Consider the following 26,546-nt stretch of genomic DNA (forward strand, 5'->3'; position numbering starts at 1 on the left):
GGGCCTGGAGCTGTGGCTATATGTGCAGAAGATGCGTAACCTGCAGAGAAAGAGGTGCAGTGGGCACCCGGGCAGCTGGGAGCTGACCGGGGCGGGGGGCTGGAGGTCAAGGTGCGTGGGAGGCTCTCGGGTTCAGTAGAGGGGTGGGGCTCCCGGGCCGGACACCCTGCCTGCGGCCTCTCCAGGGGGTGTCCTCACGTTCCTGGGGCCTGGGTTAGACCCGCCCGTCTGTGACTCAGCATGGCTGCGCCGGACACCCCCTCAGTGGACCCCCCAGCCCCTTCCCACACCAGAATCCTCCTTTGCCATGGGGTCTCGGCAGGAACACGGGGTCGGAGGCGGCCGCTCCCCAGTCGAACCTGTCAGAGCCAGCAGGGCGAGCTCGGCTCCGGATGCGGCAGCGTCACAGACCCCAGCCCCCAGTCCTGCCAAGTCACCTGGGAGGAGAGGTCGGTCCCCTGTGTCAGACGGCATGGTGCCCAGCTGGGCAAGGACAAGCAGGCCTTGATTAAGGAGCCCCATGCGTGGCAGTGGCCACGGGGGTGGGCTGCTGGGATGCTCCCGCAGCGTGGCATCTGGATGGCCCTTCCCAGAGGGTGGTGGGCAGGAGGCCCGAGGCTCTGGCCCCCGGCTCTCGGAGAGGCCCCCCGAGCTCTGCTCAATTCTGGAGGAGGCAGGCAGGCCGGTGCCGGGTCCCAGAGCCCACCCCTCCCTGGAGGAGCGACCCCGATGCTGGGGAGTCGAGGCTGGGCAAGGTGGGGGGCTTCCCCAGCAGAGAGCTCTGAGCCCGTGGGGTGTCGGGCGCTGGGCTCAGCATCTCGGGACTCTGGCTGCACTCCTGCCTGTTTGGTGTGTGGTGTTGGAAAGGTTTAAAGCACCCGTTTTCTTGACAATGCAGGGGTGAAGTGGGCAGGGCACTGTGGTTTGTATCAAGGGGGTGTTTGGTTAAATGGTTGAGAAGCACTACCATAGACAGGTTTGTTTGTTTGTATGTTTGTTTGTTGAGGGGAGATGTGTGTTCCCCCCTGTAACTGCCGATCCCTTCATGGCTCTAACACAGCCCAGAGGGGTGGGTGCCTTGGGGCACGAGGGCCGTTTGGTGTGGACGTTTTCACTTTCCCGTAGGCTTTCCACGGACCCCAGTAATCGGGGTTGGCCCTCGGCCGTGCAGAACGTGCCCCACTTTTCCAGGGCTGCGTGTAGGGTCACCTGCCAGGGTGCCCTCCAGCTTGGGACCCCACTCTCCCACCCCAGGGTAGGGCAACGGCCTTGAGCCTAGAACCCGTAGGACCAGCCGGAAGAGGGCGGAGGAGAAGACCGAGGCTCTGAGTGGTGATGTGGCCTGCCCAGAACCCCACAGCAGGGAGGGCCAGAACCAGGGCCAGCCTGATTGAATGACCCCCACACACGAGGCCCCCCCGACAGCCATGTGCTCGGGGCAGCTCGTCCAAGGCCCAGGGGCCCTGGGGTCGCCAGTGAGCAGGGCCCAGGCTAGCAGCTGGGGGGCCCGGACCCCACCTCAGGGGGCAAGCAGGGCCCAAGGGTAAGGGGCTGCTTCTTTGATGCCCCTGGCCCAAAGGTCGGGGCAGGAGGGGTTGGTGAGCCTCCGGTGAGGGCGCTGGTGGTCACGTGGGGCCCTGGGCCCTTGGAGCTGGGCTGGGTTCATGGCCGGGGACCTGGAGCAGTTTCCCGGGGGTCGGGGTCATCCTGGGACGTGGTCCTGTCTCGTCCTCCCGCGGTAGTGCCATGGGGGTGGGGGCTGCTGCTTGTCAGGGGGCCAGCTGAGCGCTCCTCAGCTCTCAGGGCTGGCTGACCCTTGGCTCGGACGCAGCCATGCCTCCCCCAAGAATGGGAGGCGAGGACAGAGGATGCCTGAGCCCACAGTCCCCCATGGAGACCTTGGAGGGCGGGGGCGCACTCTAGGATGAGGGAGGGGTCAGGTCCTGCCCCTCTGGCCTTGGCCAGCTCTCCGAACCTCTCTGAGCCTCGGTTGTCCTTGGTGAGGCTCAGGGCCCGCAGCTGCTCTGGAGGACGGATGTGGCACCGGGCCCAGGGGTGGCCCTGACCCAGGCGCCTGAGATTTCTCAGGAGGCTGTGTTTGGAGCTTGGCCACCGTGGCCTGAGGGTCTTGCTGTGGTCACAGGCTCACACCTTTGCCGGGGGCTCCTGAGCCCTGGTAGCGAAGGGCGGGCAGTGAGGTTTGGGCACTGTGTGCGCAGGCGTGGCATGGGTCACCGCCGTCCCAGGGCCTCGTGGTCCTCGTGACGACAGGGTGGGGAGCACGCGTCCCCTGCGTGACTGCATGAGGGGCGAGCTGTGACTTTTCTCCCCTCGCCCAGGATGGAGGCCTCGTGCCTGGAGCTCGCCCTGGAGGGGGAGCGTCTCTGCAAGGCCGGGGACTTCAAGGCGGGCGCGGCCTTCTTTGAGGCCGCGGTGCAGGTGGGCACCGAGGACCTGAAGACGCTGAGTGCCATCTACAGCCAACTGGGCAATGCCTACTTCTACCTGAAGGAGTACGCCCGGGCGCTGGAGTACCACCGACATGACCTGCTGCTGGCCCGGTGAGCGCGGCCACCCTGCCTCAGCAAGCTCAGCTCCAAGGGACCCGAGCGGGTGCCCCGGGCCTGGGAGAAGGGCTGTGGTCCGTCTGTCTGCCTGTGTGTGGGCGTGGCTGTGGCCCGCTATCCCGAGTGTGTCCGCGCGCGTGGGCCTGCCTGAGAGGGAGTGGAGCTTCTTGGGGCTCCCACCAGCCGTGCCCACAGGCCCTGCCCCGGCCGGCGAGCCCCAGATGGTGTCCTCAGCACCTGGACAGCTTGTTGAAACTTATTCACATGGCCGGGTCCCCACTTCTCCCCGGCTCTCCCTGTCTCCATCCGGGCACCTGCCCAAACCCAGAGAGCTGCAGGCTGGGCCCCGCAGAGAAGTGACCCCAGCTGGGCTCCCTGCCGGGGGGCTGCCTAACAGGGCCCTGCCCACCAGCCACAGGACCCCTGCCCAGCATTGCCCCAGTCAGCCCAGGGCTGGTCCTGCCAGGCCAACCCCACCCCTGCCCGGGCTCCCTGCTGGGCGCAGTGTCCCGCTCACTGCTCCCTGCCCTCCAGGACCATCGGTGACCGCATGGGGGAGGCCAAGGCCAGCGGGAACCTGGGCAACACACTCAAGGTCCTGGGCCGCTTTGACGAGGCTGTCGTCTGCTGCCAACGGCACCTGGACATCGCCCAGGAGCAGGGGGACAAGGTCGGTCAGCGGCTCCCTGGGGGGCGGGTGCCCCTGACCTGTGGCCCCATGCTGTCCCCCGTGGGAGGAAGATGGGAGGATGGCCCGCCCCGGCTGCCCAAGGCAGAGTCCCTAGCCCCCCATCTTCCGTGTCAGCCCTTCCTCTTACCGACCGCCCCACGCTGGGCTCCAGAGGGACACCGGCTGGCGTGGCAGCCGGGGATGGAGCAGCTGTGGGCCCAGGCCTGTGCGGACACTTGACTGTCCTGCTCTGTGACCTCCCCCCATGACGGGATGACTCGCCCCAAGTCACAGCTCAGGGGGGCCAGGCCCGGCTGGGAGCCCCTTCCTCCCCGCGCGGGCGGCAGAGACGAGAGGGTGCCCGCGCCAGGCGTGGTCGCACCTCCCCTGCTGAGTCAGTCACTCGGGGTGTCCTCGGAGAGCAGCCGTCACCTGCGAGCTCCCCCCTCTGGGTCCTTGCCTCGGGGGCCGCAGGGACCAGGGCCAGTGAGCTCCTGGGGGCCAGGTCTGCAGAGGGTCCCCCAACCTCGGTGCCACCCCCAGGTCGGGGAGGCGAGGGCGTTGTACAACATCGGCAACGTGTACCACGCCAAGGGCAAGCAGCTGTCGTGGACCGCCACGCAGGACCCTGGGCACCTGCCGCCCGACGTCCGGGAGCCACTGCGCAGAGCCTCCGAGTTCTATGAGTGAGTGGGGCGGGCCGGGGTGCCAGAGAGCCAGCGGGCCACGGTGTGTCCACGCTTTCCGTAGCGCTTCCTGAGCCCCTGCTGCCGGCCGCGGGGTGGGGCAGCCGCCCCAGGCACAGAGCACCCACATCTGGGCCCATCAGCTCTCCGCAGACCCCCCGTATGGCGACCGCGGGTCAGCTCTCCTTCCCCACCCCCGACCTGCACCTGCCCTCAGCGTCTGGTGGGGTCCACCAAGCCCCCGGCGTCCCCCACACATCAGTCATCCACAGCAGCGTGGAGAAGCTGGCGTGGCGCTAGAAAGCATTGGGCTGCAAGAAGGCCGGGGACATCGGGCCGAGCGTCTGTTTGAGGGAGCCTCCTGGGGCAGGCGAGCCCCTGACTGAGCCTCGGAGCGCACACGGCACCCACGGGGGCGCGCCTCTGGGAGGAGCCGAGTGGAGGCCGCCGGCTCATCACCCTCTAGCCTGGGTGGGTGGGTGGTGGGTCACGGGGCCCCTGCTTCCCGTGCTGAGAGGGACACGGCTGAGACAGATGCGACCCCCAGGAGGAATCTGTCCCTGGTGAAGGAGCTGGGCGACCGGGCGGCCCAGGGCAGGGCCTATGGCAACCTAGGCAACACCCACTACCTGCTGGGGAGCTTCATGGAGGCCACGGCCTTCCACAAGGAGGTGAGTGCGCCGCGGGGCTCCCCAGCCGCCTTGCTTGGTCTGCGCTTGGTGCGGGGTCCCGGGCTGCCCTCTCTGCACACGCAGACATTGGGCTGGCCGCCCTGGGCGGGGAGGCTGCGTCTGCCATCCGCCTAGGTTCCCGGGACTGCTCTGTGACCACCCAGGCCTCCGGTCTGTGTCCTCAGCGCCTGGCCATTGCTAAGGAATTTGGAGACAAGGCGGCCGAGAGGAGGGCCTACAGCAACCTGGGGAACGCCCACATCTTCCTGGGGCGCTTTGACGTGGCCGCCGAGTACTACAAGTAGGCAGGCCTGCCCACCCGCCCCCACCCGCCCAGCCCAGCCCGGGGGAGGGGGGCCACCTGGGCGCCAGCCTAAGGTCGGAGGTGAGCCTGACCTCCCAGCCTCCCCAGGGGCCAGGTGGGGGGCGGTTCTGGGCCACCCCAGAAGGGCAGACTGACAAAGCCCATGTCCTGGGGCTGCCAGGGACAAGAAGAACTACCATGCCCTTCACTCGGTAAGTGCCGGCAGAAGCCGCCGTGTGCCGGGGACACAGCTGGCCTTGGCCGAGGGCCTCCCAGGGCCAGCTGTCGGGGGAACCCCAGGGCTGTCTTTGCTCTCCACGACGGCTCTGGGGTGTCGGTATAATCGCTCTTACACGGACTCAGAGGGTAAAGACCACGTGGGCTCCTGGGCGTCCCTGGCTTGTGCTGGGATGCTCTGTGAGCCGTCTGCGTCCTGGCCTGAGTCGCAGAGACTGGGTCACCAGCCCCGGGTCCTGTGCTGAGCCCTGACATCCTGAGTCAGGACCCCGAGCTGGGGTGTGCTGTCCCCCGGTCCTCTGTGGAGATGCCCGTGGGACCCTGGGGCTGAGGTCACTGAGCAGGTGGACTGCATCCCCATCGCCCACTGTCCACCCCTCAGATGTGGGCCCCCAGAAGAGGGGGTGCTGGAAACCCTCCTCCTTGGGGCTGACCCTCTGTCCTCTCCGCAGGAAGACGCTGCAGCTGTCCCGGCAGCTCAAGGACCAGGCGGTGGAGGCGCAGGCCTGCTACAGCCTGGGGAACACGTACACGCTGCTGCAGGACTACGAGCGCGCGGCCGAGTACCACCTGCGCCACCTGCTCATTGCCCAGGAGCTGGCCGACAGGTGCGCGCGGCGGGGACGCGGGGACGCGGGGACGCGGGGGGTCAGGCCTGGCCCCGGGGGCTCCAGACGGTCCTTGTGGCCTGAGCAAGGACCGCTGCCCTCCCTGCCGCTGCCCGCCAAGCGCCTCTGTGCAGGGCGGCCCGCCTGGCCTCAGCCTCCCTCCGCTGCGGGGCCACACCGTCCACTAAGTGGGACCAGGAGAGACCGGGTGGGCGCTGGGCCGGCCGCTTGTGGCGACCCTGGGGCGGGCTGGCTGGGGGTCGGGCCCACGTCACCCGGTCCGTGGCCCCTTGAGCAGCCCTGTGTCTCCCCAACACATGGCCACACAGACAGGTGGGGGGTGGGCAGCGGCCGGGGCAGGGGCCTCAGAGCCGCGGGCCGTGCACCTCTCGCGGGGTGCGGGGCGGAGAGGGCTGCCCGCGGGCCGCCCTGTCGGGAGGCTCGAAGTGGCCGGCCCTTTTGCTCTCGTGGGTGACGATGCTTTGGAACCGATGGTGACGGCCGTGGGTCATTGAGTGCGCCGAGCCTCTGGGCCTGCACTTGAGTGGTTGCATTTACATTTACATTTTGTGATTTTTTCACCTTAATTAGAAGCTTAATGACCTGAGGGTCATTATGACCTGACCCCAAGGGTGGAGGGAGCCACGGGGGCAGGGGAGGGGGGAGCCTCACGGCCGGTAGGGGCCGAGCGAGGCCCTGCCAGGAACTCCAGGCCCGCCCACCGCGCTCCTGTCAGGATGGGCCCGACCACCTGGAGGCTGGTGGGCAGGCTGGCGGGCCGCGGGCTGCACGTGTGAACTCAGTTTCCCGCCCTGGCAGAGTGGGCGAGGGCCGGGCGTGCTGGAGTTTGGGGAACGCCTACGTGTCCATGGGGAGCCCGGCACAGGCCCTGACTTTCGCCAAGAAACACCTGGAGATCTCCCAGGAGGTGAGCCCGGCCTGCCCTGCGGCCAGTCCCCAAGCACTGCCCAGCCCAGCCGAGACCAGGCCAGGTGCCTCTGTGCCCTCTGGCTCCTCCCTGGATGCTCCTCCATCCCTTCTAGGCTGTTGTGCTCTGGATGTGCCTTCAGACGCCCGGTGGCGGCTTATCTGCTGTACCGGGGGTGAGGGGCGGGGAGCAGGGGCCTGCTTTCCACCCGTAAAGCGTCAGCGTTCCCTGTGCGCGGGCCCACGACCAGGTCCTGTGTCCCTGATGGAACCGGGCCAGGCCAAGGTGGAAATGACCTGCCACAGGCAGCCCAGGAGCACAAAGGCCTGGCTGCCCCTGGGCTCTCCCCCTGGGAGCCCCCAGCTGGACACCTTCCTGGGGATGATAGGGTCTTCGAGGGCCGGTCCACCCAGGACCCTCCTACTATGGTCAGATTGTCCCGGGTGGCCTCCAGCTTCCCAGTTCCTAGCCTGCCCCCTTCTTACCTCAGTCCCATCCTCCTTGGCCCCACTGATGTCATGTCCCCCCAGCACACGCCCAGTACCCTCCCAGACCCACCATAGCCCCATGCCTGTTGTGGGCAAGACCTATGGGAGCCCAGGTGGTGGGGCAACAGGGAAGCTTGTGTCAGGAGAGTCCCCACGGCCCCGTGAGCAGAGGCGGGGGCACGCCAGTGGCCCCAGGGCTCCACTCGAGGTTGGGCTGTGGCCTCCCACTATTCGGCTTGTTCTTGGGCAGTGCCCTCACTCCTCTGCAGCAAGGTCCTCCTCTTGAGCTGCTGCTCTGAGCTGGGGGCCTGGACGGGGCCGGAGGGGTGCATGGGAGGCTCCAGGGACTGAGAAAGGTGGAGTCTGGGGCAGGCCACCTGCTTTTGGGAGTGGCACAGGGCTGGCTGCCTGAGGCCCCAGGCATTCCTGGGGTGTGAGGGGGGCTACCTGGGGCCCATGTGGCCACCTTACCCAGGGACAAACACCCAGACTCCATCCCTGAGGCATAGTGAGGCCCGGTTCCCTTGGAGGCCCAGGGCTCAGGGCCAGTCTGCCGGAGCCTCCCAGCCCACCTGCCCACTAACCTGGCCCTGCTTGGCTGTAGATCGGGGACCGCAATGGGGAGCTCACGGCCCGCATGAACGTGGCGCAGCTGCAGCTGGTGCTGGGCCGGCTGACCAGCCCCGCGGCCACAGAGAAGCCGGACCTGGCTGGTTACGAGGCCCAAGGTAGGCTCTCGGGCTGGGTGGGCAGGGGTGTGGCAGGAGGGCCACCTGGGGTGCATGGGGTGCAGGCTCGTGCTTGGGCTTCTGGGTGCAGTTCACCGGGAGGTGGACTCTGCCCCCAAGCAGGAGAATGTCGGACAGAGCTGCCCAGTAAGGGTGGTCCGTCCCTGGGGGTGTCTGCCTCGGCACCGCTGCTTGGCCCTGCTCCGGAGCGCCCAGTGGGGGTGGGAGGTGACCGGGTGTCCAGGGTGCTCAGGGCACCGACGGAGGGGCCCTGTTTCCCCGGGGTCAAGTCAGGAGTCAGGAGATTGGAAAGCATGGGGAGAAAAGCGTTCAGGGGCAGAGACGGTGTGGACAAAGGCGTGGCCTGAACGTGAGGCCTTCAGGCCTGTGCTTCCTGGTCTCTGGGGCAGTGAGGGCCTGTCGTCACCCTGAGCCCCGCTGGTTTATCACCTGGTGACACCATGGCCAACAAGGAGGACGAGGACAGGGCGCTCACTGCTCCCGTCTCGGTGGTCCACATGCTCTGGGCTGAGGGCTGGGCCGGGGGACCGGAGGGGGAGGCCGCATCAGCCAAGAGGCGGAGAGCCGTGCTCGGGGTGCTAAGCAGGTGAGGCCCGGGATGAGCCAAGGCAGCTCTAATGACCTCATTCGCGGGCTGCCGGTCGCCCCATACACGTCAACATTGTTAGGCACACAGGGGCACGTGGGAACAGAATGTTCCTTGCAAAGCAAATGGGTAAGTATGGGGTCCTGGGAGGGGGGCCACCCTGAGCTGGCTTCCCAAGTGACTGTAGGTGGGTGTGGTGCAGGCTCCGAGCAGGGAGCTAGCTGCCCCCTCCCCGCCTGCACGGACCCCAACCTGTGGTTCTTGAGTTTTGGGGGAGTCACCCCAATCCCGTCGTGGCTGTGTTCCCGGGGGTGCCTGCCCTGCCCCAGCCTCCAGAGCTTCAGGCCTGCTGAGGAGGAGGCCGGGGAAGAGGCTCCAGGTTGTGGGGGAGGGGCTGCAGGGTTTCCCTGCCTAATGCTGGGGGTTTCTAAGCCTGGCCTATCCCGGGAAATGGGGGGCATGTGTCACTCCCACTCGGGGTGAGGACAGGAGTGAAGGTGCAAAGCCCTCTGGGACCCCCAGTCACCCTATTTTGGGGTGCTGTGGCTGAAGGGGGTGGGTGGGGTGGAGGAGGGCTCCCCCTTCGCCCCCCCACCCTGCCCCGGGACGTATCAGACGGTGCTGACCCTTTGGGTGGTGGTTTTCTGAGGGTGGGCAGCTCTGCTTGGAGCCCCTGGCCCTGCGAGGCCCCCTCTGAGGAAGCCAGCAGCAAGTGGGGGCAAGGCTGGGCCGGGCTCCTGGAAAGGCTCCCACGGGGGCGCAGCCAGCCCCAGGTTCTCCTGCCATTTTCCCTTTTCTGAGCTGGGGAAAGGCGGGGCACATCACGGGTGAACGGCTGGGCTGTGCTGGGAACAAGGCAGCTTCTGTCCTCCCCAGGCCGGCTCTGCTGCCCTGCCCAGTGCCCAGACCTTTCCCAGCCAGGGCCCCCGGAAGCCCCCTCCCCGCCAGGCTGCCGCCGCCACACGGGCCGTTCTCCAGAGCGGCCCGCTCAGGCCATGGAGGCAGGTGTGCGGGCCCTGGGCCGCTCTGGGGACCTTCAGGCCCTGCAGTGCTGCTGCCGCAGGCGGGCGGGCTCCCTGGGTCTGGGCAGCCCTGGAGGAGACCCCCGCTCAGGTGAGCCTGGCAGGGGCAGGGCCTTGTGGCGGGGGCACCACAGGGCTCCTGCAGGGGCAGGTTCCGTGCATGCACACGGAGCGTGGGTGGTGGCCTGGCCCAGTTTCCAGAACTGACCCTTTGGGGTAGGGATGGGGCACTTGTGTGTGTACAGCCTGTCAGTTTGTGGGGGGCGCTGAAGGGGGCCAGGGGAGCACCGGGGCGGGGCCGCGGTGGGCGGGGCGTAGCTGGCTAGCCAGAGGCCAGGACCCAGGGGCTTTTCTTCCCTGTCCTGATGAAAACAAGAGCCCTTTATGCAGCTGGAGGACCCAGAGCCTGGCGCTGGCTGTGGCTCAGTTTGTGGGTTAACCTCACCAGCCTTGCAGGCCCCATCCCAACAGAGACCCCAGAACGAGTCTGGGTGGACGTGGGCCCCTCCTGCCGCTGCTGCCTGGGTCTGGGTCAGTCCCCTGAGGTCTCCTGCTGTGCCATGCCCCTGCCCTCTCTGGTGAGGGGCCCAGGGTGGATGGGTTTGTCAGATGGAGATCCCACTGCACCCACCCGGGATGCGGAAGCATGATCAGTTCATAAGAGGATGGAGCCAGCCCTGAGCCCTGGGGAGCTGGGCCTGGCTATCTTCTGTCCCACAGGGTATGGGCCGTCCATGGACACTGTGTTTGGCCACCAAAGCGAGTTGGGATGTACAGAGTGAATGTCTGAGCCACAATTTCGGCTGCAGGCTCTGGCTCTGGCTTTGCCCAGTCCTGGCTAGCTGACCCAGTGATTTGACCCAGCTGTGCCCCATGGTCCTGTCCTGGGAACTGGGCCCACTGGTTGTCCTGAGGATAGTGCCTGGCAGGGATGAGGGCACTCCCTGGGGAGGGCTGAAGATGTGGACGCCTCCCTGTCCCTCTGCGCACTCAGCACGCGGCCTGCAGCCCGCTTGCAGGCCAGGCCCCTGTGACACACAGCTGAAGACAGGCCGCCGGGGGTCCTGGCTGTCCTCATGTCTGTCCCTTCTCTGGCTGCTCCTGGCTCGACCTTCTGGAGCTTGCCAAGTGGGCCTGACCTCTCATGTCCTGACCCGGGCTCTGCCCCTCCAGGCCCCGTGACTGTGGCTGGCGGTCTCTTTTCTTGAGCCCCGGTACCCAGAGTCTTGGGAAGGCAGCAGGCATGACGGTGCCTGGGGAGCCACAGACAGGGTCCCGTGTAATAAACAGGAAATTGCCTGCTCATCATCAGGGGGTGAGACCGGCCAAGGCGGCCAGAGGCGACGAGTGTGTGGCAAACAGTAGTGAACAGATAACACGCTACAGGTGTTTGGGAAGAAGGAACAGCCGTGAGGCTGGGTGTGAGTGTGCGTGGGCCGTGTGGGGCCGCCGTCTCCGTCAGCTCGGGTTGCGAAACGGAACACCGCAGAACAGGCAGCTTAAAAATACGGATATTTACTTCCGATGCTTCTGGAGCCTGGAGGTGTGAGAGCAGGGAGCCAGCGGGGTGGGGTCTGGGGTTGGAGGAAGCTCTGTGGTATTTTCTTATAGGGGCACCCATCCCAACACTGGGGTCACCCTCATGACCTTGGCTCAACCCTGATCACCTCTCAAGGCCCTGCTTCCTAATGTCATCACGTTGCGGTTTGAGTCTTCAACGTGGAATGTGGGGGACACAAACATTTGGTCCATAGCAGTGACATCTGAGCAAAGACTTGGAAGGGGAGGAGGGAGTGAGCCTGAACTTAAATGGAGGACAGCCGTGCAAAGGTCCTGGGGCCTGGGTAAGCCTGGCTGGGAGGAGCAATGGGGGGGGCTCCTGTCCTGTGTAAGCCCCTCCCCATGCCAAGGGGCCCCTGCAGGGTGAACAGAAGAAGATCTAACTCAGGCCCTGCGGGCATCTTTCTGGCCCGCCCCAGCGTGAACAGGGGGCAAAGAGAGCAGCAAGATGAGGAGGGGTCAGATTCTGGGTCTGTTTTGAAGGTGGAGCTGCTGGGATTTGGGAAGAGATTGAAGGCAGGAAGGAGCTGGGGGACACAGCCAAGCAGTTAGAAAGCGGGGTTGCCCGCCTAAGTGGGACAAGCTGCACATGGGAGGGGCACATCGCGAGCCTGTAGGGCAGAAATGATGACGAGGGTGCTGGTCAGACTCAGGCAGGAGTGGGGTGGTGCTCAGGGAAGTTTCCAGACCTTGCCCTCTGGGGTGGGAAGGAGGGGAAGCGCGTCAGCGTTGCTCTGGGCTGAATGCCCCAGTGAGGGCAGCCCACGCTCCAGACAGAGGGTGCCTTTAGCCAGACTCAGAGGGCCATGAGGGGACCCACCCTGGAGCCGGACACAAGCTGGGTCTCAGAGGGGCATTTCAGCCTCCACCGCGGCCGGGGCCTGACTGTCCAGCCAGGCGGGGCCCAGCAGACAAGCTGGGGACATCGAATCAGGCCCCCGGCTATCAGGGAGCCGCCAAGGAAGGGGCCGTCAGCCGGCCCGTGGCGGGAGATGGAACCGGCTTGTTGCTGGCTGTGGTGAGTAAGGGGCCACGCACAGCGGCCTGCCCATCCTGACAGGGCCACTCGGCTGTCCCGGAACCGAGGTGCTCCTCTGTTACAGCCACAGCCGGGCGCCGCCCCCAGGCACCAGTCGGTGTGGGACGGATCCGACTGTCCCTTCGGAGCTGCCCGTCTGCTGGGGTGGGCGGTCCACCCTGTCCAGTCCGGGGTGGATAGATGGTGTTCGGGTGGGTGCCCTCATGAGGAAACAAGCAGAGGGGACCCCCTCTCTGGGCCTGCTCCAGCTCCTTCGGCCGCACAACACGAGGCCAGGCTGCGTGCCCAGAGACGGTCCTCCCTGGCTTGGCACCTGGGCAATGCCTGCTGGCCAGGGGCTGTGTGCAGGGGGCAGGGGCAGGCCTGGCACTGACCACAGCAGCCGAAAGGATGGGGGAGGGGCGGTGGACAGCCCCAGATCCTGGGCCCAAGGAGCCACTGGCCGCCGTCTCCTGGTCAGGCTGCTGCAGCTGTCCCCTCCCTGGACTCCCGGGACAGCCGCCACTGATGCTCTCCTCCTCCGATCACCGCTTTTCCACCCAAGGCCTCTAGAGAGTGGGGAACAGGGTGTGGCTTCCTCAGAACCCAGAGGCCAGGACAGGGAGAAGGGCTGGACACCTGCCCCGCTCATAGGAAGCCCTAGGCGTTTGGTTTGCGCTGGTCTGAATGACGCCCGGAACCGGCCCCTCTCCCTCTGGGGACCGTGTCCTGGGCAGCAGGTGTGGGCCCAGGCTGGGGTCGGGGTGCCGTGCTGAGGGCTCGCTGCCGCTCTCTGCTGTGGGTGTCACACGTGGAGCTCAGCGCCATGCTGGGGTGACCACGGGGGGCCAGCGTTCCTCGCCACGCAGCCTGCGGGCGTCCACAACACGCCAGGCCCTGTAAGATGCTTCCCACGCGTTCCCTCTGCATTGCCGGCGACAGGCCCGCGGCCCGGTCTGACCAGTCGCTGAGCTTGAGGGAGGGTAGTGGGTCCAGGGTCTGGGGCTGCCAGGACAGGACCCCCGGAGCATCCGCGCACACCGGAGGCCTCGCTCGCTCTACCTGCCGCGCTTCCTTACCTCGCACAGCCCCACCCTTGCGCAAGGGCCCCTGGGGCACCCAGTGGGTGTGCAGCTGGAGGGGCGCTCGGCAGTGGGGGGACTGGGCTGTCCACGTGCGTGTTGGTTGAGGGGTGAACAGAGTGCCGTGGATCAGGGTCTGAGGCCCCATCTGCACGGAGGTAGGAAGGGCATTCCAGGAGAGGACTACACGGAGGCCGGTGGGGAGGCCCCAGGCACGGGCAGGAGCTCAGACACTGGGCCTGTGGGGAGTACCAAGGCCAGACCCCGCCCAGGCCCTAGAGGGTCTGCCCCATCTCCACGCCTGACTGCTTGTCCAGTCGGGGGGTGCAAGGCCATGTGGACGCTGCGTCTGCCTCCATCGGGGACCGTGAGATGGGAAGTTCCCCTGCCAGCCCCCGGAGTGCAGGCTGACAGCCCGACTCTTCCCAGAGAGCCCTGGCCTGGGCCAGCCCACCACTCGGCCAGGGGTCAGTGCCAGGCTGACCGGGCCTGCTGTCTTCCAGGTGCCAGGCCCAAGAGGACACAGAGGCTGAGTGCAGAGACCTGGGGCCTGCTGAGGCTCCCCCTGGAGCGGGTGAGTGGGGCTCAGGGTGGGCAGCTGGGGCCCCTGGGGCCGGAGGGGCAGCCACCTGCCATTAGAAGTGGAGTGCGGCAGCGGGTTCCTGAGGCTGGGGCAGCGCTGGCCGAGCTGCCCCCACCCACCCCGGCTCTTATCTGTACCCATCCCCGCCATGGGAGACCAACGTGCCCTCTGCAGCCTGAGATGCTGGACCAGCCATCAGCCCCCGGAGAGGCCCCCACAAGGCCCTGTCCCCTCCCACTTCATCCCAGGGTCCCACCAGCTATGTCCTTACACAGTGCAGACCCCCCAAGCCCCACCCAGCCATAGTCCCCAATGTCCTGTCTGCTCCCTGCCCACTCAGACTCTGCCCTGGGGGGAGCAGCTAGGCCTCGGCAAACCCCCAGCCGACTGGAAGCTGGGCAGGGTAGGGCTCCGGGCCTACTCTCCACCTGCCAGAGGTGGGAGCTGTATAGCCCTGGGGGAGTGAGCTAACCTCTCTGAGCCTCTGGGTCCTCCAGTGGGGCTGGGTTCGGTCGGGGGTTCTGTTGGGGAACAAGGCTTGGGGCTGCCGTGGTCACTTGTTGCTCAGCGTGGGGCCAGCCCCTCCAGCACCCTGCCCTGCCTCTCCTCCCCCAGGCCCTCACCTCCTCCTGCCCCGACCCCTGAGTGCCGAGGTGTGTGTCTGTCGACAGGGCCCTGCATCCGCCAGCCCCCCTTAGGGTCCTGCGCCGGGGAGCTGACAGCCGCGCCCATGCCTGGCCTTCCTCCCCTCCCCAGGAGCAGAATGGAGACAGCCACCAGGTGGGGGAGTGGCGGGGGCCGGGCAGGGACGTGCTCCCTCTCCCCATGAGGAGCAGGAAGTACCAGGAGGGGCTGGAGGCTGCCGAGAGGCCCCGAGAGGGCAGCCACTCCCCGCTGGACAGCGCGGACGTCCGGGTGCAGGTGCCTCGCACGGTAGGCGACTCCTCGGGTGCCATCCTGTGCAGCAGCCCTGGGCCGGGCCGGGCCCCCCACCCCCCGGGCCGGAGCGCAGGGCATTCGGTGCAGAGACAGCATGCCACAAGTTGCATCCGGCCTCGGCAAGGCCCAGGCCACGGAGAAACTGGACCGGAGGCCTCGCCGATGGGGGTCTGTAGCAGCCTTGGGGGGCGCAGGCCCGAGGGCCCGGCCGCAGCCCTGTCCGGGTACACAGCATTCAGAGGTGGATGGACGGCCGGGGAGCTGGGGGAGGGAGGGATGGGCTGGGGGTTGGATTCAGACCGGTGGGGCAGAGCGCCGGGGGCCTCCTTCCACAGGGGGACACTCGGCCAGGGGTCAGTGCCACCTGGCAGGTGTCCCCCTGTGGAAGCCGGCCAGGCTTTGGGAGGCCCGGGCGAGCCCAGGTTCAGAGGTCAGCCTAGAATCCCCCTTCCCCCCATGCAGAACACCTGCGTCCAAATCTCTGGGAATTAGTCTAAAAACAGTTTCCTCTGAGGGCTTAATGAGCACCTTCCCAGCCTTTGAGGGGCGTGGGCGCCGTGCTGGGTATTCTTAGCCCCAGATGTCGCTGTGCACCCATCTTTCCCACGAGCCTGGGAGGGCCTCTGCCAACCCCGTCTGGCCCCGGCACGGCCCTCCAGCCTGCCAGTCAGGGTCAGTGCCCGTGGAGTGAGATGACGAGAGGCCGCAGGAGAGTGGGGCTACTGCCCACACAGTGTGTTTGGGGCCCCCAGCCCTCAGTGCAGGGGCCTTGCCACCATCACACGGGGCTTTGGGGTCTGAGAAGGTGTGGCTGGGTGAGGTCGAGAGCCCCAGGAGCTCCTCCTGGGGCAGGACATGGGGAGCGGGGCTGGACCCGCCCCAAAGGTCGGGGTCCACCCAGAAAGCGCCTGGTAGGGGAGGGTCCCAAACGCCAGGGAGCCACAGCAGGCTTTGGAACAGGAAGGCCTTTTCCACGTGGTAACCTGGCCCTAGCCGCCGTGGCGGGGTGGGGGGTGCCTTCTGCCAAACGCGAATAGTAGCCAGCGCTCAGGCTTGCCACGTGTCATGCTTTTACAGCAGCCCCAAGAGGGGAAACTGAGGCACAGGGCAGCGAAGAAGGTGGCCTGAGGGCACCCAGCTAGGAACGGTAGAGCTGGGGTTCCAAGGCCAGGGTCAGCTCCTGGAGCCCCAGCTCTGCCCCTCGGAGATGTAGCAGGGCTCCGGGCCATGGGGGCGCCTTTGGAGGAAATTCCTACAGCAGAGTGCCAAGGCTGGCCACACCTGGAGGCCTGAACCCCAGTGGCAGCCTGGTCCCCCCGCCCCAAAGACACTGGCCCAGCTCCCCGCTGTCAGAACTGCGGGCCGGCCCTCCTCCCAGGGCTTTGAGCTCCCTGTAGGAGCGGGACCGAGAGGGCCCTGGGGGCTCCGCATCCCCGTCCCGTCCTCGCCTCCTGCCGAGGCTCCCAGCCAGTTCCCCCGACGCCCCAGGGTCGGCCCCCACTGGGCCCCCCGCCAGCCTGAGGAGGGTTGTCCTGGGGCCCGGCCAGAGGCCAAGGCTCCACAGACCGCCCAGTGCAGGGAGGGACCCCATGGCGAGTGGCAGGGGCGGGGAGGGCGCTGTGGGTGGTGGTGGCCCCTGGGGCCGCTGCGTGGGGAGTGGCCGCACGGCCCGTGCCCGTGGGAGAGGCCAGCATCCTTCTGGCTCCTCGGGGGGCTGCGGTGGCCCCAGCCTCAGGAGTCAGGGCTGAAGAAAGAGGCCGCTTCTCCTGGGCTGACCCCGCTTTGGAAGGAAGCCGGGCCCCTGTCAGCAGGAACAGTGCTCCCCAGACAGGTTCCATCGCCCTCGGCCCTCTGGCCCGACCGCCCGTGGGCCGGAGCAGGAGCCCTCGCGCTGGAAATAGTCTCCGAGTGTTTACAGAGCGTGTGCGTGCGCCCGCCGGAGCGAGGGAGCGCTGTGGGGGGCCGGGGCGGGGATGGGCCCCCCCCCCCGGGCCTATTTAAGCCCTGAGCCGACAGGGACAGCACAGACGCCACACGGCCGGGCTGGGGATACTGAGTAGTGCGCAGCGCCCGGCCCCTGCTGCTGGATCCAGCGTGAGTGTGGGGCCCCGGGCACGGGGAGGCTCGGGAGCGCTCGGCCGTGTGAAGCTGGACGGGGCGGGGGGTGGGGCGGAGCGGGGCTGTCGGGTGCGCTCCAGCACCTCTCCAGCTGTCTCCCCCAGGCAGGCAGGGGTGCGAGGAGTTGGCGAGACCCAGGGCTGGAAGTTCTGCGGGCCAGAAGGAGCCAGAGTCAGGGGGCAAAGGAGAGGCTGGGACCCAGGGTGGCATCCTACACGAGGGGAGCAGGGCCTCACCCTGCACACCTGTGGCCTCAGCCCCACATCCCCCCCCAAACGAGGGAAGCCCCAGGCCTTCACCGGTGGCCCAGACAGCTCTGCTCTTGGGCCCTCTCTGCCCCCACCCCAGCTACAGGGGTGACGAGGCCAGGAGAAGCTTCTGGGCAAACAGCACCTACTTCAGCTCCTTGAGCCCCGAGCGCAGCCCAGGGGAGGTTGGAGGAGTGCTGGGTGCCCATGTGTCTAGAGAAGAGGGGCCCCAGGGCTACACCTTTTCCAGGAGGGGCCTGGCTCCATTCACCTGGTCCACAGTCCACCTGGGGTCCCCTGCAGTGGGTGGTGTTGTGCTTACCCCCACCCCTGGCTGAGCCTGGGGCCCCAAGTGACCAGTGAACAGCCCTTGACCTTCTGGGGAGGCACCTGCGCAGCCCCCACCAGAGCAGGGCTGATGCTGGGCCCTGACCACCCCACCAAGTGCAGCCCCCACCCCCCCACCCCCGCCAGGGCCCCTCTGCACTCAGCACCAGCTTTCAGTTCGCTCCGGGCTCTGCAGGACAGCAGAGCCCTGAGTTGGGGGGATCTTGAACTACCCCAGCCTTGGCTCTGGGCCTGCCCTGGGGGGACAGGGGTGGGGTCTCTGTCCTCCGAACTGCCAGCTGCTGGCCCAGCTCACACATGGGCTGTGTCGGGACCACCCACTCAGCTGCCCCTCCCTGGGTCACTCTTGGCCTTCAGGGACCGTGCCCCCCTGGGGGCCCAGGCTGGGCCTGTCTGGGGGTTCCCCAGCCTGCCCCTTGCTTCCTTGTGGCCTTGGAGGTGTGCAGGCTCCCTTGCCCCAGTATCCACCTCTGCAGTGGGCTGGTTAGGGGTCGTCAGGAGATCTGGGACCCAGCCAGCTGAGAGGCGGACAGGCCAGGGCTGGGCAGGGGGCACTGGTGTCAGAGGGGAGGTGAAGGTGGCCTCTGGAAGCTGCCCCATCCACCAGTCAGCCCTCAGCTGGGACCTGACGTGGTGAGGCTGGTGGGGGGACCAGCCCTGGCCCTGCCCTCCAGCCTCCCCTCCTATGGATGTGTAAACTGAGGCCCAGATAGGGAGTGTGTTTGCCAGTTGGGACTCAGCCAGGTCCAGTGGCCTGGTCTGCCACTTCCCATTCCCCCTTCCCTCTGAGAACCACCGTCCCCTCCCTGGTCCCATCAGGGGGGTTTGCCTAGACCTAGCGGGTGGCCCCTGGGTCAGCCCTCCCCACCACCCAGGCTGCACAGTGATGGCATCTCCCAGAGTCTCTGTGCTCCCAGTGTGTCCAGGCTCTGCCCCCCAGCCACCCAGAGCAGACCCTGGGCACCTCAGCCAGCATGCAGAGGGAGAGGCTGGGGGATGTTAGCACCTTCTCTTTAGCCCGAACACCCCACACCTGGGATCCTGGCCGCCACACATCTGTCCTCTGGGCCTGCCCACGGGTGTAGCACCCAAAGCCCAGAAGGGGTGGGACTGGGGTGGAACATAGGAGCCCTCACCTTCCCCAGCCGTGGCTCCTTGCCTTTGGTGATATGACCTGACTTTGCTGGCCCCGGATCCACCACCACTGCTGCCAGGGCCCTGGCACAGACCACTGTAATATGTAAAACGGCAGCAGGGCTTCCTGCCTACCCAGGGTCTAGTCAGGCACTCACTACTGGTTGATTTGTCCATTTGGCAGACACCGGTGAGTGCTGTGCTGGGTGCCTGGGCCCCAGAGGGGCGGGCACAGGTGGAGCTCGTGGCAGGGGCTGACACAAGCGTGTGACAGAGTCCCACGGGGCAGGGGCTGGGGGGCGTGGGGCACAGGGACGCTGTTGGGAAGCGGTGGTGACCGGGCTGGGCGGGGAGCGCTCCAGGAGGGCAAGGAGGGGTTGGGTGGCAGGGTGTGGGAGGACAACGGAGGCCTGGACAGGGCTGATGCCGGGAGAAGGATGGGCAGGTGGGGCGAGGGTCCTGACCTTATCCCCGGCTGAGCAGCTCCCTCAGTGGTGTCCAGGGGTCTGAGGGCCTGGTGACCAGAGCCAGGCCACTGTGGCTGGGCCAGAGCCAATGCTGACTGCCGCTGCCCACCCCCACCCCCCCAGAGCATCCCTCGGGCCCCATCCTCCGACGAAGAGTGCTTCTTTGACCTGCTGAGCAAGTTCCAGAGCAGCCGAATGGACGACCAGCGCTGCCCCCTGGAGGAGGGCCAGCCCGGGGCCGCCGAGGCCACAGCTGCCCCCACCCCGGAGGAGAGGGTCGGTGAGTGTCCCCCGTGGAGCTCCTCTTGTCCTTGCCACGCTCCCTCCCTGCCCTCCACCACGGTGCCCCTGGGAGCCCTTGTTCCTGGGGGGCGGGGCACACCAGCTGCAAAAGTGCCCCTTGTCACCGCCTCGTCCCCCGCCTCGCCCAAAGCTACATCCTGGGAAGCATGTCATCATCCCCGCCCTCTGGAACACACCATGTCAGGGTGCATGGCGGGCTCTGAGCAGGCGTGGGAAGCCAGGCCTTCCTCCCGTCACCGTCACCGAGGAGTCCCCGGGGGTGGGCGTGGGGCCTGCGACAGGGACAACCCAGGGCAGCTGGGGTCTGGGGCCAGCAGAGACACCCCTGGGACCCCCATGCCCCGGGGGAGCGTGGAGGGCGGGGCTGGGCTCAGGCTGACCTGGCCCGCGGGGGGGGGCCCCCTCCCTCGACCTTGCCCCCACAGCCCAGCCCTCGCTGACGGCCTCCCCGCAGACCGAGGAGCTCTTGGACCTCATTGCCAGCTCCCAGGGCCGCCGGCTGGACGACCAGCGGGCCAGCGTGGGCAGCCTGCCTGGGCTGCGCGTCACCCACAGCAACCTGGGCCGTCTGCGCGGGGACGGGGACCCACAGGAGCCGGGGGACGAGTTCTTCAACATGCTCATCAAGTGCCAGGTGGGCCTGCAGCTGGGGAGGCTGGGGGTGCTCACCGCGCCCACCCCTGCCCCGAGGTGGCCCGGGGCCCCTTCGCCCTCGTGGCTGGTGGAGGCTCCTGACGCCCGCGGTGGGCTCTGGCCCGTCCATCTCAGGCTGGCTCTGCTGGTGCCACCGGGTGCCCTCGGTGCTCAGACCTGAGGCCTCTTCCTGGGCTCCCCCTCCCGAAAGCCCTTCTCATCGGGCAGGAGCTCCAGCTGGGGGGCGCCGCCATGGCGGGGTCTGGCCCCCTGCGCCTCCAGGCAGGGCAAGACGGCAGAGGGGTTTCAGGGACCTCATGAAAGGCTGCAGGAAAGACCATGGCCTGGCTCACACGGGACGGTGCAGTTTACAGATGTGATCTTCATTCCTACAGAGCAGAGGAAAGCGCGGCCCCGGGCGAGTCCGAAAATCCTCAAAACCAGCCCCTGCAGAAAACCCCCGAGCCCCTGGCCCATATGCCCGCACGCTCCAGCAGCTGCACCGGCTCCCAGCCCTTCTGCTCCAGACCCTGCACAGAAGCCCAAAGGCCCCCCTCGGCCCCCTCGGCCCCGCCCTGGCCCCCTGGCCTGATGGGGGGCCCCAGGGAGCTCCGCACCTTGGGCTCAGGGAGCTGCGGCCCCCAGTCCTGCCCCCGGGACTCCTGAGCACATCCCTGTCAGGTGGTGCTGGGCGCAGTACGGAAGGCCGGCCAGCAGCCCCGTGCCCCGGCCTGCTCACCCCGTGCCTGGCGGTTACTCAGCCCTCCCTTCCTCCCGGGGTGGCCTGGGCAGAGGCTCTCAGCACTGCCCGCGGAGCTGATTTTACGGGTAGATGCAGGGAGAGCCGCTCGCTGGCCAGCAGCCCCTGCCTGGGCGTTGTCCCTGAGACCACTGGGCCCACGTCCTAGGCCGGCCCTCCAAGGCGGGGGAGGCCCAAGCTGCCAACCCACGTGTCTGTGTCCACCCAGTCCTCCAGGATCGATGACCAGCGCTGCCCACCTCCTGACGTGCTGCCCCGCGGCCCCACCATGCCTGACGAGGACTTCTTCAGCCTCATCCAGAGGGTGCAGGCCAAACGGATGGATGAGCAGCGGGTGGACCTCGCCGGGAGCCCCGAGCAGGAGGTGGGCGGGAACCCTGAGCCCCGGCAGCCGTGCCAGTCTGGTGCCAGCTAAGATCCTGCAGCCACAGCCAGGCTGGCCCCACCCCTACTCCTGGCCTCGGGGCCGGGGGGCGCGCCGTCCTCTGTGATGCCCACGGCCCCGCAAGAAGCCCATTCCTCTGGAGGCCATGGCTGACTGCAGGCCCTCTGGCCCTTCCCACTGTGGCAGATGCGGGGCACACAGCCCCCACGCTGTCCCCCTCCCAGGGTGGCAGGCTCAGGCTGGGGCTGCCCTGGGCGGGTGGGCATGCCTCTGTCCTGGACCAGCTCCCCGGCGGGACACGGCTTTCTGCAGGCCTGCCCAGCCCGGCCTTCTCCCTGCCCCGTCCCTGCCCCAGGTCCAGCCTGCAGCTTGTTGGTTCCAGACCCTCCATGGCCTCTCCCTGCCCCGCCCAGCTCCATCCCTCCATCCTGCCCGGCAAATGTGAAAACTGCTGCCTCCCCTAAGCCCCCAAAGGCCGCTCAGAAGCCTTTGCTGTGCGGCCTGCCAGCGACATGGACGTTTCTGTCCTCCCAGAGGGGGTCCCAGGGATGACAGAGCAGACGCGCTTGCCCCAGTCCCGGCCTCTTGCGCCCCCCGCCCCCGCCTCCTCTGGGCTGGAGAAGGTGGAAGCCTGTCAGAAAGCCTGGAGCCTGATGAGGCAGTTGATGCAGGCCAGGTGCCCCCACGCACGGTTGCTGGGCCCTGGCTCTCGGCCCCCAGCCCCAGCTGGCGCCCAGTCCTGAGCAGGGAGGCAAGGGGACGGGTGGGGATGAGCCGTGGCACCCCTCAACTCCAAGCCCCGAAGCCCAGGGACAGAACAGGCCTGGTCTGGAACGCCAGCTGGCAGCCAGGTCTGCACCCTGACCACACCAGGGCCGGGGCGGCCAGCAGAAGCTGGGGGGGGTTCAGCTCGGCTCAACCCTGGGCCCCCAGGTGAGCACCCAGCCCTCAGCTGGGAAGATGACATCACTGCCTTCTCCTGTGGGGAGGGTCCAGCCCCCACACATCGTCAGCCCGCGGGATTGGGCAGGACACTGCCTTGGCTCGCCACCAGCCCTCTGGTGAGCCCCTAGCCCCACGCCACGACCCCACAGCCCCCGGGGCATGAGGGGCACCTTCTCCTGAGGTGGTGCCCCTGGGGTCCTCGGTCTTTCTCCAAGGCTCTCCAAGCAAGGGGAGGCAGCCGGACCCCCACCCCGCAGTTCAGCCTGGGGGCCCCGGGCCCGCTGTGACCATGCTCTGAAGGGTGTGGGTGGGAGCCCGGGGGCGGGGTCAGAGGCCAGAACAGAGGCTTCTCCTGGGCCGCCCCACATACTTGAATGTACATGCATATTTATTGCTCATGCGTGTTTGCCATGCTGTCAGTGGGTCCTTTCCAACCCAAGAGGTACATTTTTTTCTTTTTCCCAAAAAAATAAAGTCTGCCAAGTGAATGCTGTCTGTGTCAGAATTAGTGCTAAGGATGCGGGGATGTTGGTCTTTTGGGGGGGCCCCAGGTGACTGACCTTACCTGGGTAAGCAAGCCTGCACCGTGCAAAGGGCCTGGAGCCACCACCTGCTCCAAGCCCCCCGCAATGGCACCAGCCAGCCACTTGGTGACAGGTTGGTTCTGTTGTTTTCCGCCCTGGGAGTAGCTGTCTGTCCCAACTGGACAAAGTCACACATTGTCCAGGCGCGCACTTGCTTTTCCAGGCCTGAGTCTTCACGGGCTGCAGACCTGTGGCCCACCCGCCTGGGACCTGCTCGGGGCCCCGGAGCAAGGGAGGTGTAGAGCGCCCACGACCTCACAGCCCTGGCACCACCGGCCGATGAGTGCAATGGAGCCGTCTGTGAAGAGGGGGAGCACACCCCCAAGCAGACACCCCAACCCCACAGCTGCTCTGTGGCATTGTGTCCCCAGGAGGACAGATGCAGGGCCCAGGAAGCAGGCGAGGCAGGGGGTGCCTCACTTACCTCACTTGTGGTGACCCGCTCGGCCTGGAGCACCCCACCTGACCACAGGAGGCTGCACAGCACGGCGGGAGTGGGGGGTCGGGAGACCCCCAAGGTGAGGGTGGCATGGGGAGGGCGAAAGCTGGTCAGAAGGGAGGTCTGCAGGTAGGGGCCGCAATCAGGACACGCCCGCACAGGGAGGCACCCCCAGGGGCCCCGGGGGACTATCACTAGAGCCCCCGACCCAACAGTTCTCGGTGCTCTGGGAATCCTGGTGCCCTGAGAAGGCTCTGCAGGCAAGTACCACAGGGTGCCACGTTGCCTCTCTGTGGCTCCAGGAGCTGTGGTTTCCCTGGGAAGCAATGGTGTGAACCATCTCAGTGGCTCTGGGCTGGTACCTGTCCATGGAGTGCAACCGTGGGCGAGTCTTTCACTATCTCTAGGCACTAACCCAAGAGGGGCAACCTCACTGGGGTCAGCGGGGCCTGGACGTCAAGCATCAGAATACAGGAAATAGAAATATGGTCTCTACCCATGTCCACAACCCGGGCCTCAGTTTCCCCATCTGTGAAGGGCGAGATTGGCCCGGGCCGCCCTCCTCTGTCCAGGTCTGCACTCTCAGGTCTGGCGGGGACCTGGGGACAGTGAGGGAGTCAGGCACAGGGGCTGGCTCAGCCTCCAGGCCGACAGTCTCCGCAAACGACACGGGAGGCTCTGAGGGGGAATAACAAGTGGTTGTTAGCCAGCGGAAAGACAGGGGGTAATTGAGTTAAAGCACCCAGTGCCAGCGCCCTGGAGAACAACGGCAGAGCCCGGGGCGCTGACGCAGGGCAGCAGTCAGCTCGGATCCTGCCAGGAGCTGCGAGACCGTGGCTGGTGATTAATAGTGAAGGTCACACTTCTGCAAATACACGCACTCCCATAAACACAGGAACATCCTGAGCAGGCCGTCAAACAAGGCTGGGAGACAAACCGCACGCCCCTGGGGGGAGGGCACCACGTGGGGCATGTGGCCCACCGCGACTCCCACCCCCCTCGCCACGGCGGCCACCCGGCCCCGCTGTGGCCACAGGGAGCTGCCTGATTTGTTGACTCCGTTTGGCCAGCAGCCAAGGGTCAGGGCCGAGGGCGGCTCTGGCTCACCAGCGCTGTCCAGGAGGTGTCGGGGGAAGGCAGGGGGCACAGGAGGAAGGGGGATCTGTAGGACCTCCCCGTGTCTGGCCAGAGGAACAGGACCCGTGGTGGGTGCTGCTCCCCAAGGAAGAACAGTGGCTGATCAGCCATGCCTTCCAGGCACCCGCCCCAGACCCAGCAAGACCGGGGCCCCGGCCTGCAGAGCACGTCCGCGCCTCCCCACACCTGTCCCACGTCTTGTCTTCCTGCCCTTCCTCCTGACAGGGTGTCCCATTAGCATCTTCATCTGATGGGAAGGCGGAGGTTCAGAGGGGCAGAGGGACCGCCCAGGGCTACCGGCCATGGCCGGGGATTGGGGGCTCAGGCTCCCCGTCCAGCCTCCCCCCACACAGACACAGCCGCGAGCGGCAAGTACAGGGCCCGTCCTCTGTGCAGAGCGACAGCGCAGGACCAGGACCAGCACCTGGCGGAGGCTCCTCGGAATCATTCTGACTCCGGAACCAGGGACAACAAGAAGGCCCCACGCCCCACCATCTCCGAGTGATGTGTTTATTGATAGAAGACAGGCCAGCCCGGAAGGGCCGAAGCATCTTCTGGAAGGCAGAGACAGAGTCAGCTGGGCTCCGTCTTGCCAGGATGAGTGGGGTCCTGGCCCTCGCCCCCTTCTGGAGCAGTGGTGGATTTGGGGTTCCCGGCAACCTCTAAAACCAGCTCTAGGGCCCCCTCACCAGCCACTCGGCACACCTTCTCCCCTCTGGCCGCCAGGATTTCTTCAACGTTCCTGAGAGAGAAGGCATCACTCTCAGCCCCGAGCCCATCTGGCACCTTGGGTCTTCAAGTGCACCCAAGGGCACCCCAGGGCCAGGCTGGAGCCGGAGCGTGGGGCCCCTGCTGGTGTGGCCACAAGGCGCTGCACGCTGACCTCACGAACCCTTCAGAGCCCCCAGAGGCAGCTGCTATTACTAACCCGATCTCAAGCGGAAGAGCCCCTCAGAAGTCCCACAGAACGGCCCAGGGCCACCGGCCAGGAGGCTCCTGCCCATGAGGGGTCCACTCCGCCTCACACACACCCCCAGTCTGGTGTGATGACCGGCCAGCCAGCGCGGGCAGAGACCGCGAGTGACGAGCTAGGGCCCTGCTCCGGAGCTGACACTCCGCACATCTCTGTGGGGACGAAGCAGCCACACGATGGAAGGGAGTCTGTGCTGCAGGACTCAGCCCAGCGTGCCCCTCACTTCAGGGGCGGCCTGGAGCCCGGACACGGACAGGCCGGCAGTGAGGGCAGAGGTCCGGCAGCGAAGCAGGACCACAGGGGGCTGGTCCCATCCCTGCCCGGGCCGTTTGTGGTTTCCCCGAAACTCAAACCTAACAGCCCCTCCTGTATGCACAGGCTGGGGAGGCAGGCTCCACGAGCCTCCCGACAGGAAGGGAGCCCCGAGGACGCGGGCTGGGGCCCCAACCCCAGGGGGGCTTGTCCCCCCACCCTGCCCACGGGGCCTCACCTCTTCCCGTCCAGGTCTGAGAACCAGCCCAGGTTGTCGGCGATGACATGGTGCTTCTGGCAGCCGGGGCAGGTCACGATGACAACTCCCCGGTGATAGGCCAGTTTGGAGATGCGCTTGGAGGACCGGCTCCCACACACCTGCGGGACACCCGCGGCCCAGGTGACGCCTGTGCCTGGCCCCGCCCCTCAGGAGGACCCCGCCCCCTCTGCTGACTAACTCCACCCCGGGGCAGGGCCTCCTCCTCCTCCTCCTCCCAGACAGCCTACCTACCCCTGTGTCCCGGGCCCGCCCCCGGGGGCAGCTCCACCCCTCTCCCGGAAGGGCCCCGCCCCCGAGGACAGCTCCACCCCTCTCCCGGAAAGGCCCCGCCCCCGGGGGCAGCTCCACCCCTCTCCCGGAAGGGCCCCGCCCCCGAGGACAGCTCCACCCCTCTCCCGGAAAGGCCCCGCCCCCGGGGGCAGCTCCACCCCTCTCCCGGAAGGGCCCCGCCCCCGAAGACAGCTACACCCCTCTCCCGGAAAGGCCCCGCCCCCGAGGACAGCTCCACCCCTCCATACTGTCCTCCGCGCATGGGGAGCCTCTTCCCGCCGCGCCGGCCAGCACCAGATGCGGACCCAGCTTCGCACCCGTCGCACGCTCACCTTGCAAGTGTAGACAAGCTGGTAGTGCGCGGCCCCGGGCCCCGGCTCCGAGCTCAAACGCCGCCAGCCCCAGACCCCGGCCCCGGTCTGCCTTCTCCCCGCAGCCCCCGGACCGCCCCCGCGTCCCCACAACCACCTCAGGCCCGGCCCCTGGGGCCGCACGCGACTCAGTAGCGGCGGCACGCGGCTCAGCGCAGCCCGCAGCATCCCGCCCTCCGACCTCGGCTGCCCCGCCCCGCC

The 26,546-nt window shown here is 67.3% G+C and overlaps 2 protein-coding genes across 6 annotated transcripts in view; one reads left to right on the top strand and one right to left on the bottom strand.

Moving 5' to 3' along the window:
* GPSM1 (G protein signaling modulator 1) overlaps positions 1 to 22,527 on the top strand; it is a 28,720-nt gene extending 6,193 nt beyond the window's left edge. For 2 of the 5 annotated variants that reach the window (XM_081803945.1, XM_081803944.1), the window contains exons 2-14: positions 2,340 to 2,561; positions 3,102 to 3,237; positions 3,781 to 3,923; positions 4,471 to 4,594; positions 4,780 to 4,895; positions 5,588 to 5,743; positions 6,563 to 6,671; positions 7,764 to 7,887; positions 13,680 to 13,750; positions 14,516 to 14,692; positions 19,137 to 19,293; positions 19,742 to 19,950; positions 20,345 to 20,909. In XM_081803945.1, the coding sequence (XP_081660071.1) occupies positions 2,341 to 2,561; positions 3,102 to 3,237; positions 3,781 to 3,923; positions 4,471 to 4,594; positions 4,780 to 4,895; positions 5,588 to 5,743; positions 6,563 to 6,671; positions 7,764 to 7,887; positions 13,680 to 13,750; positions 14,516 to 14,692; positions 19,137 to 19,293; positions 19,742 to 19,950; positions 20,345 to 20,857 (2,256 nt within the window). In that variant the 5' untranslated portion in view covers position 2,340 and the 3' untranslated portion in view covers positions 20,858 to 20,909. The other 3 variants (XM_081803947.1, XM_081803946.1, XM_081803948.1) reach the window with 3 other exon arrangements.
* A 2,168-nt stretch (positions 22,528 to 24,695) lies between these two features.
* Positions 24,696 to 26,526, bottom strand: DNLZ (DNL-type zinc finger). The gene is made up of 3 exons (XM_081803957.1): positions 26,307 to 26,526; positions 25,663 to 25,802; positions 24,696 to 24,941 (listed from the first exon to the last, which is right to left on the bottom strand). Exons 1-3 carry the CDS (start codon positions 26,511 to 26,513, stop codon positions 24,773 to 24,775), a joined length of 516 nt encoding a protein of 171 aa, XP_081660083.1. The 5' UTR covers positions 26,514 to 26,526; the 3' UTR covers positions 24,696 to 24,772.
* Between the last annotated feature and the right edge of the window lie 20 nt (positions 26,527 to 26,546).

This window comes from Leptonychotes weddellii, chromosome 14, assembly GCF_054177405.1.
Source record: "Leptonychotes weddellii isolate Sample4059 chromosome 14, ASM5417740v2, whole genome shotgun sequence".
NCBI classification, from domain to species: Eukaryota; Metazoa; Chordata; class Mammalia; order Carnivora; family Phocidae; genus Leptonychotes; species Leptonychotes weddellii.